Here is a 23,098-nt window from a genome sequence, read left to right as displayed (position 1 = left end):
AAAAATTGTTACCTCTTTTGTTCTGAACAAGGTTTCAATCCCAGCAGAAGAAAGTAAGTGTTAAAACTGAAAGGGCTGAAAAAGGGAGAGAAGAATTACAATGTGTTAGAAAACATGCAGCTAGGATAACTGTAAATGTAGTTTGTATCATTCACTCTTACAACTTGGCATTATAGTACATGGATGTGAATACTGTATTTTCCCCATGTTTTGTAAGAAAAAATTATTAATTTGTGATAAACTGAATATTATTGAGGCTTCATTCAGAGTTCTCGATTTGATACCTAAATTTTACATTGCTGTATGTGTATATGATGTATTTTCGAAGCATGAAGCTTAATTTTTTTAATAGACTCCACTAAATAAAAAGCATTGGTTTACTTTTTTTTTAAATAAATAACCCCATACTGTCATGCTAATGTTTTTTAGGATCCTGGATTAGCAAGGAAATCTTAGTTACAGTGAAAGTTAGTAGTTGTTATCTTAATACTGTTTTTTATTTTCAGGATAGGTATACTATAAATAACATACCAAGCACGTTCTTGCCATTATAGCATATAATGGCCAAGAAATTCTTCCTTTCTAAGATGTTTCTTTTAGTATCTTTTTTTTTTATTTATAAACCGTTATGTCAACCTGAATAGGTTTTAGAAAGGATTATAAAATATATGATACATGTTGAACATTAGCTGTGCAACTTTAGGGACATAACTGTATTGTAATCTCTGAGTTGTGGTACATGTGAAAATGTGTTGTGGTTTTGACCTAATATTTCACAGACATTTCTTTAGCTCAAAAACCCCTACAGTGTGACAGAATTGGGAGGTTTTGCTCAGAAGAAGCAAAAATGAGGTACAGCTGAAATCTCGTCATTTGGGTTTAATGCATGTTTGCAGTGCTAAGAGGAGAATCTTTGGCTCCTGTTCTACTATTTCATATTCATGAACACTAAATTCACTCACATTTTATGTATATAAACCTATTGAAAGGCCAAACAAACCTGATGGAAAACCTTAAACTACAACTGTGTATTATCAGGGCTAAGAAAAAATATTTTCCTGAGTTTTATTTACTTAACTCATTCTACTACTAATTCCAAGATTTTCAACAAACAGTTTTATCCTCAGTTTAAAAAAAATAAAAGTTTTGGTACCAAATAAAAATCCTGTATGTGATACCTGTTTAATAGAGCCAGTTTTACTAGCTGAATATATTGCATCTAATTTATTGCCCTATTAGCTGAGAACAAAATTCTTCTGTATTTTTTTTCTAGTCAAGACAGAATACTTTTGAGAGCAATTTAAAATAAATGTATACAGCGTTTAGGGTTAGATTTATATCTTAATTTATTCTTCTAAACATGACTTTGGTTTTTGGTGTTTTTTTTTTTTTTAAAAAACACTTTAATATGCATAATGTTCAGATTTTAGTGCAAAAGTGGAATGCCTTTTCCCTTCTGCCTGGTTTCTCTATACTTAATTTTAGCACAGTTGCACATATGCTCAATTTACTGTACACTTTTCTTCAAAAAATAACAACAGTTTTGTTACAAAGTAGGTGTCATGAAGAATTAAATGGTCAAACCATATTTTATCACGCCTTTTTCTGGTAGGATAAATCAACACCTACTAGTCCTCTGATTTATCAGCCCTTTCATTGCAGTACTTGTTTTTGTGAAGTGTTATGTAGTGATGTATGTCAAAGGTAGACCTTGTTCTTATTGATCCTTTACCCTCAAAGTCAGCTTTACAGTCTGTTGCAGCAAATGTACCCCAATTACTGTGCTATGTTATGATACCAGTTTACCTTGCATAGGTGGTCATATATTGTTTAATTTCTGAGATTAAGAGCTACAAACTACTAAATGAGATTTCGTCCTGTAATTTTTAGTATCCTTTGGTTTAAACTAAAACTTTATTAAGGATGTGACTAAATATGAGGGGGGTTTGATGCATACATTCTTTGTTTCTTTCTTTGTGTGTGTGTATGTGCTTGTGCGCATTCACGTGCTTAAATGTAGTTATATGGTAACACACGATTACAGTTTTTTTAAAGTATGCTTGGCTTAAAACCTGGTTAAATTCAATCCTTTAGTGATTCTTGACAGAGCTGGGAATTCTGGAAGAGGTTTTGACATCGGAATATGGGTTTGAAACTGACTTGGCAAGCGCTTGTGAAGGATTTAATACACATGCGTTTAGTACGTCATCTTCCTCTGCTACCTGCATCATAAAACCTGCAATTTTTTTTTTTGTAAAACTGATATTGAGCCTAAACCTGTTTTTTCAACTTGTGTGACACGTTGATGGTGCATTTGTAATGTATTAGAGGGGTACTCATTTTTTTGTTGTTGTATGTGAATATGGACCTAACTTATTCAGTGTTAATAAATGTTAATAGAATATTTTAGAATATTTTTTAATAGAACTCTATTTTTTTTTACCATAAAACGCAGATTGAATTTTAAGTAACTTCTGTTTTTATTAGAAACCTTGCACAGGTCTCAAAATCAGCACAAGCCACAGTAAATTAGTGCAACGTTATAAAATACTGCTTCAGCAAATTAAGGAGTTTTTGTTTAAGTAGACTTTTGGCCTTTCAGAATGGAATATGGTTCTCTTTCATAAGTAATGTGCTTTTTTCATATGCATGGACGGCTTCAGGTTTTTTTAAAGATACGCTTTCAGTTCTGGATGACGTTTAGCCTTTGACCCAGCCACTTTCTTACAATAAACAGTTTGTTGATGAGAGCAGCTGCTGGGAAGATTGCTTCCAGACTGTTCTCTTGCAGCTGAGTAAGAAAAGCAAAAGCCAGGATGCACCTTACAGCATTGCTCTGCTGTCCTCCTTGTTCCTTCGCTCAGCTCTGGTTTGCATTGAGGACAGTGCAGTGGGGCCTTCTGTAGCTAGCCTTGTCCTGCGGCTGCGAAGGCTGTTACATAGGCAGGGACTGTAAATGGTAGTACTTTATTAAAATTGAGACATCAAAACAAATGTGTTCTGCTTAGAGCAGTATGCATTCACTCATTTTTTTTTTATTGTTCCATCCTTTTGAGAATTTTTGATACTTCTTTTGCATATAACAATAAAGAAAAAATGCGATTGCCTCGTTTCCTGTATTTGTTTTGCATGACTGAATGATAGCATGTGCCTTCTAGCAATAATACCTAAGCGTAAGACTGTACTAAAAACAACAGAGAGATACGGATATAAAAAACTTGACAGTAAGATCATTTTTCCCTTTCATTGCTAGTTGATTTCTTTTTATCTTATTTTTAACCTTATTGACAGCATTCTTTTCTCTACAGAAGGTAACATCTGATATATTTTTCATTAGTTGGTGAATTCTGACCTGGGCCCTGCAGCCTGTTTTTAGAATGGACTGCTGCACATTGGATAAATTAATTTTCTACCTACATACAGTGCTTTTTAAAGCTAAATTTAATTTTGGATTCAAATTTAGGCACAGATTTATGAGCAGTTGCTGGACATGTAGACTGGGAGTGGGTTGAAATCTAAGATGCTTCATGTTCAAAGAAATGTAACTGCAATAGAAAGGATAAGGATACCTTGCAACACTTTGTTGAAAATCTTTCCCTTTTTCGGACTAGGTATTCCACGTATCAGTTGGCAAAATGGACCCACTTCTATATGTGACTGTTTCTACTCCTCATACTGCTGAGATGATGCACTGTGTAACTGTTTATGTAATATAATACTTGTTTTTAAAAACACACTGAAGTGTGGAGACAAAAATAAGGAACTTAGTCTCTGGAATGATCTTTCAGAAATGATTAGCTTTTTCCGCCTCTCTTGACAAAGTATATCGCAGAGTAAAGTAACTATCCAAACCACTAGAGACTCCTAAAAATCCAGTTGGTTTTGAATTTAAAAAGTTACCCTACCCTGCCATCTTTCTAAATGCCCTTCCATATTTTATGCACGGTATCTGGGTTTAGGAAATATAAAAAGATTATTAATAAACTGAAACAGATTTCCTAGTTATGTAGTATCCTGAGAATGCATAGCAAATACCAGACAAAAAACTACAAAAGTTCATGAGAACATGAAATCAGAATGCACCTCTGTTGTACTACAATAAAATCTTTATGAAGTTCTTTGGGGGATGGGGAAAGGAGGGAGTGGAAAACTGGGGATTTCTCTCCTTCCTAAAATTTTTATACTATGAACTAAACATGGAGTCATGAAAATAATGGCCCTCTACGTGCTGAATAGAGTTAGGTAGATGCACAGGTTCTCCCCTGACTTACCCTAGAGGAGTGACCTCAGCTAAAATGTGTCTTCCTATTAATAAAATATGCAAAACAAATGAAAATATTATAAGTAATCTGAAGATAGATTAAAATCAGCCAGTGAGGCTGTGGAGGGTAACTGTCTGGCTTGCTCAATTTTTATCTATTTCCTTGAACAAGGACTGGACTTTGAAATTAATTATAAGCAGTTAATATTAAAGAGAAAAGTTTTATATGTGCTTTCTGAAAATGAATTCATTAGAGTGCTTTATATATTTCAAATCAGATTTTGAATGTGTTGTAAATAGCCTTTGTATTTTACAGTTCTGTTCATTCATTTTGTTTCAGTTGTTACAAAATCCATCTCCAAGTTTACACTTACTTAAGCCTAAAAGGGCAACTATTCAGGACTCCAGGCGTTGATGTGTAGTTTGGTAATATTATTATGTATTAATGACATCTGAACAGTATTGAAGTAATGATTATGACTCTCTAATGAAATCTCTTAATCTGATTATCTGGTTAGAGACACTGGCTTTGACACACAAACACAAATAATACATCTGCTATCTACAGCTTTACTAAGTCCTGCTGAACTAGTAGAAGATGGCCACTACAACTTAATGCCAGTATTATTTTTCTTGGGAGGGAAGAGCAACCTTTCTCCCGTCTTTATGAGTGTTTCTGTGGAAGAGGTTACAGCAGGGCTATTCTTCATCCTCTTCTAGTTCCTCTGTCAAGGCTGTGATCACCAAGGTATTATCTTCTGTCCTCCTCTGATCTATGAAGTTTGGGGTTTTTTTTCCTCCTTTCTTCAGTCTTTTCCTAAAGTGAAAGACATTGTACTGGGTTTTCTCCCCCTTGTAAAAAAAAAATTATACCTTCTTATGAATGGTTGTGGTACTAAACTTGTATTTATAAATTGTTTTACAAAGCCTCAGTAAAAGGTAATATATACATGCTAGGGTTTGAAAGCAATAAGGATAGTATATAACTTCACATTTTTTCTGCATCTTCTGTATATTTACAGTAAGTTTTTTTGGTGCCATTTAATATTTATTTATTTTTAGCATTTTTTGAGTGTGAACATGATTTTAAAATGGGGCTATGGTTGTGTTATGAAACAGTCATCTGCTTCAGATCTCAAAGTATGGCATTATTACAGGAAGTAAAAACACAGGCAGCATCAGAAAAGCATTTTGTGTGCCTCATTAGTTAGAAATGTCTGCCAAAACCTTGCCCTCTTTTGCTAATAGCTGACTTTTCCTGCTGCTGGCCTCCTAAGTTGCTAGCATTCGGGGCTGGAGTTGCCACTGTAGATGTGTTTTTTGCTGGCGCCAGCCTACTGCTTACTACCACTTTGGACTTCAATTTGTTTCTATTGGATTCAAGAGATGCTATGGAAGCTCTCCAGTGGCTAATTTAACACCTTTAAACTTGTAGCACTGTTGAGCAAAGCTGTGTAATACAAGGAGGATAATTTTTTTGTGTATATGTATATGCATGTGTGTATTTTTATATTCTAAAGTTGAAATTGGATTCCAAATGCCGTGCATTCTCTATTAAAATGTGTGCTTTTCCATCAGTGCTATTCTAGAATTCATATGAAATACATATATTTAAGATCATACCTGGACTGAATAATACTCGTTTGAAAACAGCCAATTCAGGAAAAAAAAGCAGGTTAGCCATACTGAAGGTGTGATGTCTATAAATGTGGTTATGCTCCAAACGGGCTATTCATGTGTGCCTCTAAAAGACTCGTACTTTATGCCTGTGTAATCTCCACTTGTTTGCAGTTAATAAACATATATGCCTATGTGATTTAATCAGTACATCAACTGCTAATATATGAATCCATACATCAACTGCAAACTTTTTTAAAGTACAGTGAAGCAAAAATTGAGGTGGTTCATTGGAAATTATTACATTTTATGCAAAGGAAGGAGAAAAATTGTTTAATCGTATTCTAAGTATGTATCCAGAAGGTTACTCAACAAGCAACAGCTAAAATAGAGTATTATATTATAGTCACAATATTGAGTCATCAGTTAGAGCACTGGTAATTAAAATTGTCTCATTTTTCCTCCCAAGAAAGTAGAGAGCTGACTGATGTATAATGTTTGTTAGTTTTATGGCATTATATTTTTAGCTTTCATTTAGTTTCGCCTCTATGTTTTTAATAGAAACCAAATGAATTTAGGCTGTGACTGAATTTTGTCTTAACAAAGAATTCCATTGATACAGAGTTTCAGATCTATCGTCACAGAGTTTGGTAGAAAAGAGCAGCTCCCAAATACGCCCAATGAGAGAGATACTTGCATATATCTGTGTGTATATGAACATAAATATAAAAATAAGAAAATACATCAAATTTCTAGATCTATAAATAGAATGTAAGAATAAAGTCCTGGATTTGGGATTGTTTTGAACCATTATAACTGAAAGTTTATGTGCGTTGTGCGCAAGTCTCATTGGTTGATAAAGCCCAGGTGCAAATAAAATCTTCTCCATCAGGAGCTGTAATTTTCTGTTATTTTATACTACAACAGAGAAGGGTCCATATGCAGCTGGTTTTTGTCTCTTATGTCTCCCTCTTTTCTCCTTTTTGTTCAATCTCAACCACTAAGTAAGCATTAGGAAAAAATGGAACTAATGATTATGAAAATAAAAATAATTTAAACAGCAAAAGAAAACTTCTGTTACGTAGCAGTTTCTTCACACGCTGACCAAACTCTTAAGATCATAGGAAGTAGATGTTAAATCATAAACAAAATACAGCTTTTACTCTTCCTTCTTTACGTTACAATTACCATTTAAACTTTAGGTCAACAGCTTGCAATGTCAGACCTCCAATCCTTGATACAGTCACCCCTAATAAGCCTTTGTGCTGATCAGTGGAGGAGCTGAGGGTATGTAGTATGCAGTAGCTTAACTCTCTAATTCTATGAATTTTGTGAATTAACATACACTATATCTCCCTACCCGCTCAGAACAACTTTTCATTTAGTGACACTTTCAGTCTGACAATCAAAATTCTGCTGATTGATCTCTTTGTCCCTGGGTATCAGATCAGTGAGGCTGTCACTGCTTCGAAATTTCGTATCTTTCCATGCTTCTGTCTGGGAGGATTTAAGTTGTGCTTTGGAGTGCTGGAGGAGAAATTGTTAGTGAGAAGTGGTGAGTAGTTCCTGCTGGTATAGTGTTTTTCTGCTTTTGGTAATTGTTTTTTACAATGCATTGAAAATACATTGTGCTTTTACCATTTAAAATACGGGTAGAAAAATTTTCTTGTTATAAATACTGCATTTGTAGTTGATTATTTTAACTGTGGAAAGCTGATTAGCTCTCTTGTCACCAAGTTGTTTGGTTGATGTCAAATTTCATTCTTTCTTTAAGAAAGAAGGCAATATCTTTGCTTTAGAGAATGTACATATAAAATGTGATTTGAAAAATGAACAGTTTTATAGGAAATTAAATTTGGCTTGACTTCAGTTCTCCTATCCAAAACTGATGCAGTAATGATGAATAACAATTTCAGAATATATTTGTGCCACCCTAGAAAAAGTGTAGTTATTATATTTACAAAGTATGTTACTGATAATATGCATAATACAGATTTTAGTATGATTGTATGTGTAAGTAGCTGCAGATATTGTTGTTGGTGCCTGAATATGTAACAGCTACAGCTTTTTTGACGGCACACTCATTTAAAGCTTGCACCTGCATGTTTTAGGAGTTTGATAATGGTCAGGGTAAGCAGTGGTCAGGAGTTTGGGTATTCCCTTACCTTGTGTTGGGTGCCTTGCTTGACACACCTGATCTGGTCCTAGAGGTGTGGAAGGCCAGACAGTTCCTGAACGAACACTTTTCATTTAAATGGCCACCAGAGGTTGCTGCAGAACGGCGGACACAGCTGGATATAGGTTTTGAATTCAAAGCCGAATCCTGAACTTAGCAACAAATCGCATGGTTCAGGTTCTGACATGATTATATTTCTTTTGAATGGAGTTGAAGCAGAGGTTAACCCTGACTTCTTGTATATGTGTGGTGGGTTGACCTTGGCTGGACGCCAGGTGCCCACCAAGCCGCTCAATCACTCAGCAGGACAGGGTGGGGAGAAAACAAGATGGAAAAGAACTCATGGGTCGAGATAAAGGCAGTTTAATAAAGCAAAAGCAAAGGCTGAGTGCGGAACCAAAGGAAAACAAAAGTTTTATTCTGTACTTCCCATCAGCAGGCGATGTCCAGCCACTTCTCGGGAAGTAGGGCATCACTACGCGTAGCGTTGCTCCGGAAGACAAATGTCGTAATAATGAATGCCCCCCCCTCCTCCTCCTTTCTCTTCGCTTTTAGTGCTGAGCAGACATCATATGGGATTGAATATGCCTTTGGTCAGTTTGGGTCAGCTGTCCTGGCTATGTCCCTTCCCAAGATGTTGCCCACCCCCAGCCTACTGGTGGGGGGGGGAATGTTGGAGAAACAGCCTTGATGCTGTGCAGTAGCCAAAACACTGGTGTGTTATCAACACCTTTCCAGCTACCAATACAAAGCGCAGCACTATGAGGGCTGCTATGGGGAAAATTAACTCCATCTCAGCCAGACTCAGTACGTTTATTTCATTATACAAAAATGTACTTCTCTGTGTGCCAGTATAATTGTGGGAAACAAAATGCATTGGTTCAGCACCCATGTTTCTGTAACTTTGTGTGAAGGAGGTTCTTACAATGAAAATTAATTTTTCTAGCGTGTACTTGGACAGCATTTGAAACTTTGCTTTGTTAAAAATGTAAAAACATGTTTTTTAGGAATTTTTAAAAATCAAATGCTGTTCTTGATTATGTATTACTCATGTTTATATTTTTGATCAGTTCAATAAATGTGTACATTATGGGAAAAATTAGCTTCATAATTATACACATGTAACAATTCTTAAATGGTTCAATATTCATTAGAAACAAGAAAATTAAATCAAGAAGTAAACCTAAAAACTATGGGGAAAAATCATCTGAAAGAATATACTCAAGAGGATAAATGGTAGGAATTGTGTGGCATATTTGTAATACTGTAACATCACACATAAATATAAGCTGTTTCAGTCATTTCAGAAAGTATGCTGTGGCAAAAGTACACCAGACTTTCTGACACATAGTATTGAGCTCTTTCATTGTTTGTTTAGAATGTAATAATACTTTAAGCACCTTTATTTTTTAACTTAATGTCTGTTTCTGTAAGTCTGTAAACCTCTCCTTATGTGAATTAGAATTATGTTTTTGTGTCTAGGACTTGCATGCTCAATTATGCTAAGTGATTTTCTGTGTTTGGAAAGCAATAGGAAAATGCACTTTCTGATTAAGCAGTTTCCATATACTCCCTCACAAGAATGAAAGCTCTAATTTTTCTAAATGTCAGTTACAGCTAATAAGTTACTCTGTGTGATTCTGTGTATGTGTGTAAAACAAGTAGGATAGTGTGTAAAACAAGTATGATAGTGTGCAAAGAATTCAGCAGCAGTCTGTCAAAGCTGTGATCTTACACTAAGTGAAGATACAAGTGCTTCATGCAGATCAAGTCAAAGAAGTGCTCATAAAACCTTTAATGCCATATCATCATTTACAATGCATATGCAAAAAAAAAAACAAGGAAGAAAATATTTAAAGTGTATTTTATCCAAGAAGTTAGATGGAAAGAGTTCAGATGGAGCTTTAGAAAATCAAGAAATGAGAGGTAATTTCTCTAACTAAAATTTGACTACTGAGTCACTCTTAGATCGTCCTGGGGCTTAGAAGCTAGTGCCTGGTTGCATTTGGAAAGAGACTATTCCTTTCTTCGTGTTATACCTCTGCTACCCGTACTACAGGGCTGCGAACCAGTAAGTCTGCTGACATTCAGCATACAAAGAACATCATACAAGAAACAGTGTCCGTGTGAAACTTAAGAATGTGTAGTTCCTGAGGATGGAAATCTATAGAAAGGTGTTAGGAACAGGACCACTCTTCTCATTCCTTCTTAAGATATAACAATGGGATTTGGAAAATTGGAGTAATTCCTTGGATAGATAACTATTTATAGGAAGTTTGCTCTTAATTGCAGTTTGTGGGTTTTAAAGAGTTGGGCTGGAGCTCAGGGCCATCTTGTTCAAGGGCAAGAGAGCTTAGTCCTGTCTTCAGCACTCACATAGGACGCACTCGTATTCTGGTTCCCAGATATGGCAGTAATGGGAAGGAGAGGCATATACTTGGTTAGAAGTTTTTTATTTAAAAGTCAAATGTCTTCCTCTTAAAAATTTGAGGGCAAGAATCACTAGTACATTATTTTCAGCAGAATAGAATACACAATTTTTGTAGTTTCATATACCATATATAAAAGACCACTTTGTCTCTAGAAGGAGAGCTCTTTGAAATAATCTAAGCTACACACTTAGCAAAAAGAAGTCCCAGCATCTGTGTTCACGGGCTGTTAACTTACTGTTTCTAAAGACATGGCAAACGTTTCATATCAAATCTCTCAAAATAGAATTAGATATATCCAGAAACAGTTCTATGAATGTGTAACATTTGTTTCAGGATGTCACCAGACAGGTAATAATCCCAGTAATTCATCACTTCATTTCACATTCAAAAAAATGTATTTCTAAATAACCTAAAGTAAAGGAGAGAAAAATCAAAGTTTTGGCGTGTAGATATATAAAATCATATATGTATGTATGTGTTTACATGGATATATGTACGTACATTTCACATTTAAAATCTTTTGCACAGAAATGTGTACTATTGGCTGGGACAAGGACAACAGAGCATACACACAACTGCGTTTCACGCACTGGTAGAATTTTTCTTAGTTGTGTATTCTTGAGTTACATGCTTCTCTTTTAGCTAGCTAATTAACAGCCACTTTTGTCTATATTTAAGGTAATAGTAGTGAAGCTTCCATTAGCTGAAGGTATGAGCCCTTTTAGCAGTTACTCTGTTGAGAAATCAGTAAATGTTTTTCTTAGCTGCTGCTTTATCCTTCAAATCGAGTCTTAGCGATGGACTAAGGGGCTTCCAGCAAAGAAACTTAGCATGTTGAAAAACCTGCATAATACAGACGAATGTGTGTACTCCATGCTTCACTTTCTAGGAGAACCACTACAAACCCTGTTATAGGGAAAGATTAAGCCTAATTAATCTGCAAAGAAGCGGGGTCTCAAGTCTAGGAAGAGAGTACCAAGTAGTCAGGCCAGGCTGCACTGGAACAAGCAGCAGAAGTTGATCTTTGAAGAGGAAATTGAGTTAATTTTCCTATTTTGAAGTAGAAGATTGCTTGAATAAGAACATTCTCAGGAGAATGTTTGTATGTCTTCACATGTGGTGGTCCATATTTCTATGCTTTATTTTATTTCCCTTGCCCACAGGAAATCCATCTTGCTTTTCTGAAATGGCTGGAGGGAAGTGTAGATGCTGAAGGATTAAGAGCATCCAGCACGGTGTCTCTTAAATTTGTTTCATCCTGTGAATCAAAAATGGAGATAACTCCATCTCTCATGCCAGTCATCACTCAGATGGGAAGCTTCTCATCAGAACATTTCAGCCTGAAGACATATCAACAGAATCTTCAAACAAAGAAGCTTGGAAAGATTCTTCTTTTTACTGAAGTTACCACAACAACAATGAATCTTCTAGATGGGTAAGACAGTGATCTAGACCATATCAAATAAGCTTTCTGATCTGGAATTCACAATTATAGTAACACACAATATTCGAAAGAAACTTTTTTGTCTTTGGTTTATTTGTTTCCCACAAGCTAGCCAAAGTGAAAAAAAGCTGATTATCTTCTAGATAGGACACAAAGTAGAGATCTTTGTGTTCACAGAATATTAACTGATAACGTATAAAATACTAAGCCATAAAGGGTGGGAAAATCTGAGCGTGGCCTCTTGCAAAGCATGAACATCACCATAGGAAGGTTTAAGGTATTAAATATGCATATTTAGGAGATTATATGCATTTTCTAGTACAAGTTATTTTCTAAGCTAGTTATTTGACAAAAGTGATACCAAGTAGATTGTGACCTTAATTTTAACATTACTGTTTTCTCTCATTCTTTTTACTGAATATTTCACTAAAATGCTCTTTAGTGGTTTGTTGGGTTTTTTCAAATATTGGTTAGGGTTATGCTAGACATTCTTTCATCATCACATAGATGACCCTTGTGAATGAGTTGTGGGATACCTTTGAGAAGGTAGTTCATTAGAGTTTTGAATGGGATTAAGCGATATGAAAATCACAGTTACTAAATCTTAGGTTGGAGTCTACGTACAAAGACTATACTGTTATGTTTCATGAAATAGTCTGATGGAAAAAACTGTCTTTGGGAAGTTGTTGCTCTTCAGGACAGATTTTTCTATGTGTGTTTCTACCTGCAGCTTTAACTTTTCTTGATAGCTCCTTTTGAGTATCAGTGTTAATTTACCTGCAGAAATTGCAGATGAATTTTACTGTTGAAAATAATCTCAGGAATTTTGGTTTGGATTTTTTTTTTTTTAATCAACATCATCAGTTAAATCATCTTGAATGTTGTTGTATCTGATTAGTTAACCAGCAATAATAGTCTTTAATTCTCAGCTAGAAAGCCTAAATTGTGAGACCAATAAAAGTTACAGAATATGCCTTTTTGCAAGTTATAAAGGTGATTTGTTTCAGAATATATGCACACAAAATCTGTGAATGAGGATACGTTATAACAGTATTAATCAGTTTGTCGTTTTACGGTTGACACCGTGATGGAATTTACAAATGATAATTTGTGCTAAAATATTGCAATTTGGAGGCAGTTGGAATCAAATACAAATTTCTTTTAATTCCGACCTATTCTCTGTGTGTGCATATGTACTCATGTGCACACACACATTAAAAAAATGTTGCTATCTAATTTTGCCACTCCCCTTCCCCCAGATCTACATCCTCGTCCTGCAACTGATTTTGCAATGGCTTTTGGACATAGACGTGCTAGTTTGATAAGAGGCCACAAAGAAAAGTGTTATTTTATAGAAGCATTTATAGCATTTGCTTTTTAATTTTTAGTATTCACAGCATGTTCAGCCTGTTGGATTGAAAGCAGAAGTGATAATTTAATAGGTCAGGTCCTTTCTTCTCTGACAGTTGTTTTTGGTGGTGGTTCTTGGTAACGTTATTCACACATCTCAGTAAGATCAAGTATATAGTTCAGAGCTTTGTGAATTTATTTGGATATCACAAGCTAAATAGAATCATGTCTGGCCAATTTATATATGATTATATTATCAAGAAAGGCAAGGGAGCTGAAAGAAGTGGTCTTGGTTTTTCAATGACTGTGGAACCTTTATGTCTTATCTTTAAAGTGCTGTACAGGCACAGTGGTCAGCACTCAGGTTGCTTTTTTACATTAAGTAGCCCAAATGTAATGAAGTGTTTACAGATGTAGATCTTCAAGATTTGCCCCATCATGATGCAGCTCGAGTAGTCAGTTTTCAGGTAAGACGTAAACTAGAAGTCTTGGATCTAAGTGTCTTATACTGGGAAGATGATCCTAGTCAGATTATAATTTGAACAATTAAATTTATCTTACAGAAAAGACCTTTGTTTTAATAAGTTAAAATCTTTGTCTTAAGTGTTATGATTAATGTTATTGTAAATACTTTTCTGTCATGGGTAATAGAATAATGTAGTCCATGTGATTTGCAATTCAGCAAAGTACCTTGAGACTTCACAGATGATAACATTTCATAAATCACTAGAAATTGATGCAAACACCTATTAGGTAATTTTCATTGAAGAAAAAAGTTGTCAGGTTTTTAAGGTACTTCCAAATGAACCAATATGAATTTGTTAGGATATGTATGTCGCTTCTTTCTAATTGCCAATTCTGAATGCCAGGAAAACATCTCTCAGGAAAAAGGAGTTTCTTTGCTTGCACAAAAAGTAGGTATCTATTGATCATTTGTGATTCCCAGAAAAAAATTGCAATACCGTGTTTATGTAATCGTATATTGCAATAAGCACATGTTACATGATAGACTCTCTCAGGTCTCGCAGATTTTACAAAGTTTGTGATGATTGAAAATATGATACAGACACCTCAAGAACTTAATTAGTGTGATTAGTAGTAAATTTAGCTAGTAAATAATTTAGTTAGTAAATGATAAATAAATTTAGCATTTAACTTTCGTGACTTCAGATTTTCTTATACCTTTCCCACCAACTGAATATCAAACTTTTGTCTCTCTTCCTTTCCACTTCCCCAAACCTTCATACCCCCAAAAAATTAAAATGTGGAAGGAGAAAGTGGGCTGGAACTAATTTAATGGCTGAGCGACCTCACAGTGGAGAAACAGCCGGAGCCTAATAGGAGTCTTTGTCTGCATTTCCACCCTGGCTGGTAACATGCCAGTCAAAAGTCAAGCAAGAGAAACAGGTGGAAACTATTAGACCTGTCATAAAGTTTGAAAAATTGATTCTGGAGGCTAAGTGAATAGATTGAACTTGACAGTGTTGTCCTAAAGATTCTAAGGGAAAATTCTGTAGTTTAATTTGGGATCCCTTGATTGTTCATTAGCTCTCCAGATGGCAGGTCTTGGTGGTTTGCATATTAACATACACACTGTATTGTCACTGGCGTACATTTATGTGTCCTAAGGTAACAAACGAAGTGTGAATTCACCTGTAGGTATCTAAAATTAAATGGCATTAGTCTAATTGTAAAACAAAGATTTGTTTAAATGTCATATAGTTTTAAATAATCAATATTGCTTCTATGATTTCATGTTAAAAGCTTTATTTGAATCATTTGATACTATTTTTGAAAGCATTTCCATTTTTATTTCTTAAACTAAAATTTAAAATCCTTACCAAAGATTAGAAGCTCCCTTGTTTTTTCTCTAAAAGGTAATTCTTTCTGTAAGTTTCATTTCAGAAACCTTGTCTTCAAAGATATTTATCCTAATGCCACCTGAACAGGTTAACCTTACCAGAAGCAGTTCCACTTTCTCTGTCTCCTCTCCTCAGAGCATGCCTGGGATTGCATAATTTAAGATGAAACCATTATTTTTGAGGATGCATCTGGTGTAATGATACAAGTGTTACATTGTAGAGACATACTTATTAGACTCACAAGACTTGAGATTGATAAATATTTCTAGCACAATCTAATTGGCTGGAATGGTTTCACAAGCATTTCATTAAAAAATAAATGAATTAGATATACATTCCAGTTTTATTCTTTACCAGCACCTTATATCCCGTTTTAATGTTTTAGTTGGCAGAAGATCTGATTTATACTTGATTAAGCCAGCATGTGATATATTCTGTATGATATGCCATTGTGGATCCCTTTTCCCCAATATTTAAGAAGCACAAAGTGCTGTTGTTAGGAGGAGTTTGACACAAAAATGGTGAATTTTAGTGGAAATGAAATGTGGGATGAAGTTGCTTTCATAATTGCTGAATAGAATACTTAAATAAAATGTCAGCTTAGAATAAACAATTTCCAAACAGTTAAAAGCTTTGAAAAAGAATATCCTTTACATTGTGGTGCCCTTTTAGTTTTTCTTTATGCTTTTCTAGATTCATGTTGCTCAATTTTTAAAAATTGTACTACAGCTCTAATTTTGGCAAGTGAGTATTAGGACTCATTTTAAAAGTCTTTGTTTAGTTGTATTCAAATATGTGTGCTGCTAATGCAGGTATGAGTTAGTGAAAATTAAGAGTAACGTATAGTTGAAGGAGCTTGGCATGGCACTTCAGAGGCACAAGCAAACAAGTTGAGATTGACAAACTGTATTTTGTACTTAGTGATTTTTTTTTTCCCCAAATTCTTGTGATGTTTTACTCTATGTAAACACAGTGGCCTCGTGTTTAGTCATTCCATGTGCCTCGGTGATCTCTCTTATTCTCTGTTTAAACCATATTTTTTAAAAAACAAAGTCAGATAAGTTGCAAGGAGTGGGTTGAAATGTCGTTTGAGGATAGAAACTTGGCATTAGTGTAGCCTTTGCAAAATATGCCATACAGTCACAGTGCTTGTTTTCATTCCATCCTCAGACATACCTGTTTAAAGCCTTCCCTCTCAGATACTTGCCTCAGAATTCCACTAGGACTGTAACTACAAGCCAGAATTATTCTTCTTACAGCTATTGGCTCAACTTGTTTGACCATTTTCTTAAAAGCTGTGAAAATTGTTTACTACTTTTAATATTATTTTAGCTAGCCATGTCTCATAATCTAGGCTCAGGTGGGTGGAGGAAGCTGTTTTGCTGTAATAGTCAAAACCAGCTGCAAGCAGCGTCACGGGCCTTGTGGTTTCCTCTCTTGAAGATGTATGGGGTGTTGGAGTACAAAGTCTTCAAAGAGTAATCTTTGTCTTTTAGCATGGTGAGACTATCCTAGCACATTAATAGTTGCTATAAATAAATGTTTTATCACCAATATTAACAGTTTGTAAAAATTAAACCCCTACACCCTTTTCCCTCAAGAATGTGTGTTGGAGAGCTGGAAAATACTATGGTGGGTAGGAAGGATGCCTTTTTCTCAGGAAATAGGCATTGCTGTTGGATGTTTAAAAAATGCGTGCTGATAAATTGGTCAGTTGCATTTAAATGGTGTATGCATTTTATAAATAACCTTTTCTACAGATACATAACCAAAAATATTTAACAGTTTGGGTAACGAGTACTTCTTTGTGCAGAGAACTCTCACAATAGTTCATATAGCTTTTAAAAGCTTAAATCCCTTGGTTTTGTTTGTCTGTTAAACTGTAGGGTGAAATAGGAATGCTTTGCTTGATGGATGTCTAGCCTAAAAACTAGTTAGATACTAGTGGTGATAGACCTGCTCTTTAAGGCATTTTATGCTTTTAATCTACATCCCTCTCATTTAACTTAGCCTTGATATAGTACCATCTTCCTTCATTCTTTACATCATTGGGGATACTAACTTTCAAACTTCCATTTTTTTAATTTATAGAGTTGAAGCGCTTTTTCTTCTCAAAAGAAGGAAGTTAGTGCTTTGGAATAGCTGCTTCCGTGCTTGTTTTCCTCAAGGGTTTTTTTATATTCAATATTTTATGCCTGCCTTTGGTGATAAAGATTAGCTCAAATAATAGAATAAGTTTGTTTCCCTTAAATCAAATCAAATTAATTCCAACAGCAATTTTTGCTAACTTAGTTTTAAATGTATAATATTTCATACTTTATTCTTCCATTCATTTATTGGTAGTGGTCTGCATCATCCAGTGTTAGAGCAAGCTGTCCTTCAGTCTGATAACAAAAGATCATGCAGGAATTTTTGTAATACAGCCAAGAGTCTGTTCTCTTCCTCGCGTGTAGAAAGGGAGGAATTCGGAAGTTTTTGGCACTGATTTGGTTCTGTGCCATTCCCAGACTCTTCTCTTCAATACCATTTTTCATTACATGCTTGCTGAAAGATTTCTGTATTAGGATTTGTCATCTCCTTTGCGTCAATTTTCCGTGCCTTTCTTTCCACCTGTTGTGAACAATTCTTGAGGGCGCTAAACAATTAGGTCCCTATTTTCCTGTCATGCACCTTGTGTGTCTGATTTTTCATGGAATTGAAGGCAAAATATGTTCCTCTTTATTTTTTTTGTTATGTAAAATTAGTAGATTTTCTTCCTGTTAATGAAGTGGGCCCCATGCTTGCACAGTTTCTGTCAGTGCAGGGGGAGGTTTGGCATTCCCAAAGGGGATTGAGTCATAAAAAAAAGATACCCGTTTTGCAGAGCAATTAACCCACATTGAACTCTTATAGTATATTGTATTACCCTGCTGCTGGAAGTTCCTGAACAATTCTCATTGTCGTATGAATACACATGCAGTCTTGGAGCACTCATCATGTGTTAAATATGAGAGGAAACCCCGTAAGACTGCACAGTTAAACAAGAGCTAAAGAATGGAAATGGAAGGGTTTAAATAACATTTTACTGTTTTGTTTTACACGGTGCTGTTTTCATGCACACATTTTAAAACAGACTTTTCGTGTTAAGATGAAAAAATTGAATGCTAAAGTTACAAATCATCACATTTTTTTGAAGAAAAGGATTAACTTGAAAAAGTATATAATATATGTAATAGAATACAATATATCATAATAATATATAATATATTGTTATATATAATTAATTATACTTATAATATAATGTTTATATTAATATTTATAATATCAATTACAACATTACAATATTACATGTATATTATTGCTATTCGTTTGCTAACTCCGTGACTGTCAATTCTGCCTTTGAATTTAACTTTTCTTTAGTAAAAAGAAATGTTTGCACCTCATTGAGAAAGAGATTTGCATGCTTTTTCAATCATCGTTTTGTAGCATATTGTTGACTATAACAGTGTCAGTTCTGTAGTGTCAGTGCGGACATGTATCAGATAGGGCTATCCTTGTGTTCATCAAATAGCTTTCTGTGCACTGGGAAACCTGCCATCTTATTGCACCGGTCTGAGCTCAGATCCAAATATAGCCTCTAAGTCATGTGCTTACAGTAATAAGTTAAAAAACTCAATGACAGCCATAAGTCCGTGTAGGACATGACCCATTGACTTAAAAAGGGGAGTGTAAGGCATAGCAAGACTAGATATGTTGATAATGTGAAACAACCTCCTTGCCTCCCTAATTAACCTCATTGAGTAGCTTGGGGCTTGGACAAGTCATGGATCTGCATTTGTCCCCCATACCTTTTTATTGTAATTGTTATAATTATCAGACTAATAAAAGAATAAATTGAAGATGTTGCGTTCAAATAAAACAGAATAGCAGTTAGGTATCTGAGTGACTTGATAATGTGTTTGATTAACAGGTTGCCCATGATACGTGTGGCTGAGGAAGCCCCAGTTTAGGAACTAGTGAAGAATCTACTTGGCTGGGCACTACACACGTTTTTTACACTTGACCTTTGAAGGAGATGTGCTGGAGATATTCAGCACATGCAAGTTCCAAACAGACTCCCTATTTTTTCAGAAAATGGGAATTCTGGAGAATTTGCTTTGGCAACTCCTCTGGCCATTACACTTGCTTTAAGCGATGCGTAGGGCCTACCTCAGCCTTAGAATTATGTCTACAGAGTGATTTTTGCCTGATCGTTTTAGGAAGCTGATGGGAAGAATCACTGTTGTCAGCCATGGAGCCAAACGTGCTGTGTGCTAGGTTTTAACTACTTTTATTTGTAACTACAATAAAGATCTGAATGCTGATCTACAACTAAGTGCAGTTGCACAAAGTCCGAATTATTCTCTGGAGATGCCAGTGTCTCATTCTGACTACACAGGGAGAAGAGCGTAATCAGATTTCTTAGGAACTCAAAGTTAGATCCTGGCTTTCAGTTTCCATTTTGCATATCTCCATCTCTTTGCCCTTGTTAGAAAAAAAGAAGAAAAAGAGGTTGGATTTACAACAGTATGGGAGCTAAGATAGGAGCTAAGAAACTTACAGCATGGCTGTTCAGGGAAGTTTAGATAGCACCTGTTCGGTGTTGTTAGGAATACATACACTGATTTTTGGTTGTTCTTATGCTGGCAGGCAGAAGATAGTGATTTAATTTCAGAATAATTCCCTAATTGTTTCCAGGGCCAAAAACTTTCAAAGCTTGTGTGATTTCTACCTTAAGCAGTAAACTAAGAAAATCCCACAGAATCTGAATTCTTTACCTAAATCCCACTGGCCTAATTTATTTTCACTTATACTCCTAGTTAAAATATTTTAAGAATCTGTTTGTATTCAAACGAAGGCTTGCATTTATCACACCTCATATCATTTAGCCTAAAATGTCATGGCCTGTAGAATGGTGTGTAAAAAAAGCGAGGTTCCCCCACTGCAGTTTTGTGATCCCCAGGATTGCTATAAAATGCTGTACCTCATGTTGCTTTCAAAAGAATTTACTGGCATTGTTCTTGTTGCTTAACTGTTAAATGTGGATGAACTTCCAAATGTTTTTTGTAAACTTGAACTGACACTATTTTTACTGATGATATTATCTTACATAAAAAACCCAGAAGTATTTTAAAGGATTCTTCACAAACACAAAGCTTTTATGGCATATTACATTAAGCAGTTGCGGAATACAACTATAAATTGTCCTATAGATATTTTTTATTTGATCTGTGTTTGAATGGATTATCAGTCTGTCCTTTCACAGGGGCATACTGAAGAGAAAACAAGAGGAGAAAAAAAGGTAGGGAGATGGAGGTTGAGACATAGACAGGATTCAAGGAAAACAAATCTTATCTGTATTTACTGAATATTTCTTTAGCAAATATGTTAAGCTTAAGGTAAAATAAGTGGGATGTAAGAAGATTGCAGTATTAATTGGGGAAAAATCTACACATTGTCTGAGTGCTTAGCAAACCAATTACTGATCAAAAGCCCAATATTCCCTTGTTCAGATGGCAAATTGTCTACTTAAAGATAATTTACATAGTGTTTAGGTTTGATTTCTTCTGAAGTCATAAAGGCTGGAAGAACTCTACTTAAGCATGTGGTGGTTCCATTTCTAATTTTGTTTGTTTGAAAATTGGGGAGTATGAGGAAAGTGGAGTACTTTATTTTGTTGAGGCTAAATAATAATTTTGCTTACAGTTATAACTGAATCTGCAAATTATGATGTCCTGCTTTGCTTGTTTGTTTTTAGTCATCCTTTCAATCTTTCCTACTATTGTAGTAATTTTGAATACCTAAGCAGAATCCCACGAATTGCTTTTATTTCATGCTTTTAAAAATGCAGCTTACAATTATGTTGTACTTTTTGGATATCATGTAATTCATTAAATTGCATGTTACATGAGAGTAGAAAAGCTTCAGAATTCATTCTACCTGACTGTAATGCTTTCCATCCATTAATTTTCTACCTTTATTCAAATCCTTGGATAGGCAGTTAAAATTTCAAAACAGAATTTCAATCACCGGTTTCTAAGCCCCTAAAACTTATTGGTAGACTTAGATGGGCTGTGGGCTTAGTGAAAGAGAACAATGTATTTTTATACTGCTGCATCATCTTTCAGCTAAAATATTTCACCCATAAAATCAGTTGCTTTGTTTAAATGTAAGACTTGATTTTCTCATATGTCTAAAGGAGAAACTAATTTGGTCTTGCAAACTAGTTGCTACAGAACCAGCTTCCTTTTAAGGATGCGTATTGCACAATATGACTGTTGCAGTGAAACTGAGATTTATGAACACTGGAGGAATAATATGCAGATAATGCTTTAATGGCTAAAAATAATATTTCACTCTTCACTGGAGTAAACCAGGACTTGATGCCCTCAGAACAAATAGTTGTTTAATATACTGGTGTAAATGCAGTTGTCAGGGGTATCAAACAGGCTTACAAGCCATTTTAGAACTGTTTATTACTGGCAATGGATATAACTCTCTGATGAAGTACTGATCTTGTACCAAAAAACATTTTCTTTCCTTATTGAATATAGACGCTCATCTCAGCCCTAGGAGAAAGAAAAAATTTTCCATCTATATTCTTAGGGTTTTTTAACTTTTTTCCTCCAATAAGCTCTGTTTGTGCTACTGGCTTCCGAAACAGAAGTTTTGTCAAGATCATACATTTATGAGGTAATGTAAAAGAATGCTTATATGATCTCAATCAGCCATTTGTCAGGCTTCCCTGAAGGAAGAAAATAGTTTAAAATACTGTCCACAGATGCAGAAAAAAAAAGAAAAAGAAAGGATATTATTTTACAGCATTTAAGTTTAAAGACTGGAAATCAGATAAAGAGTTCTCACTGAAGTCTTGATTTATTAACAAAACATAAGTGTATTCTTTATATGGAGTATGGTACCAGATATGCGATATAAAACAAATTGCTGGTGGCCACCTGCTTTAATGCACATTTTAAATCTTGTGTGGTAGTTGATGTCACATAGAATTCATATGATAGAGAATAATTTTAAGTTAGTAGACCATGTCAGGTTAGCAAGGATAGATGCTTGTGGAATGTTTAATATTTTCATCACAATTTATCTATCTGTTTGAAAAAAGTGTAATAATCACCTTCTGCCAAGGTTTTTGAAAAGCAGCTGTGAGTGGCTTGGATATTTCTTGTGGTAGCCAAGCACCACAGAATTTTTAATGGGAAGGTGTTGGAAGGTCAGTAGAATGCTGTGACTCCAGCTTATTTGCCTGTCGTTTTGTTTCTATCTTAGCATCAGCAGTCTGTACCATTCAGTTGTTACATTTACGTGGTTTTCTTTGGAACTAAGTGCAGATTTCTTCTTCTGGGCCATGTTTTCTCCATCAGAATGCTGATAACATGCTGACAGAAAAAATAGACAGAAGATGCCCTTGCATGCCACAGTACCAGCGTGATATAAAGCCTCAAGTAAGAAAGAATCCTTATCCCAAGAGTCTTTTTGCTTTTAAGAAGTAATGGCAATTAGAGGTTCTTGACGTAGCCGGTTGAAATGGCTGCTTTATGGAAACATTCAGCCTAGAAAACTGTATTCAGGCACAGAATATCCCCTTTGCAGTGGATTTAACTGACTATGCTAATCTTGTCCCTGGGAATTGAAGCTTGTTTGATTAACTCAGATTTCCACAGAGCCATGTGCTGTAGCCACAGAGCTAGAAATTGATTACAGAACATGTTGTCGTAGGTATTTCACTACATGCCATGTTCCTGAGGGGTTTTTTAACCCTTCTGATGAAGTGAGATGAGGAATTATTTTGCGTAACAGCCAAATGTGGCCTTCACAGCACCATAAATGGTATTATAAAATGGTCTTAATTTGATCTAGTAATTTATCTAAGCAGTTATAACTTTAGGTGTGCAAAACATACTAAAATCTTCTAGGCAAATT

General features: G+C 35.1%; 1 protein-coding gene across 2 annotated transcripts in view; it reads left to right on the top strand.

The window, feature by feature from the left end:
- Window positions 1-23,098, top strand: part of HLCS (holocarboxylase synthetase) — a 124,161-nt gene that overhangs the window by 34,827 nt on the left and 66,236 nt on the right. For both annotated transcript variants that reach the window (XM_075172412.1, XM_075172418.1), the window contains exon 6: window positions 11,650-11,921. In XM_075172412.1, the coding sequence (XP_075028513.1) occupies window positions 11,650-11,921 (272 nt within the window). The remainder of the gene's footprint in view (window positions 1-11,649; window positions 11,922-23,098) is intronic.

The sequence above is a fragment of the Calonectris borealis genome, chromosome 1 (genome assembly GCF_964195595.1).
Source record: "Calonectris borealis chromosome 1, bCalBor7.hap1.2, whole genome shotgun sequence".
Classification (NCBI taxonomy): domain Eukaryota; kingdom Metazoa; phylum Chordata; class Aves; order Procellariiformes; family Procellariidae; genus Calonectris; species Calonectris borealis.
This window is presented reverse-complemented; position numbering and strand designations above follow the sequence as displayed.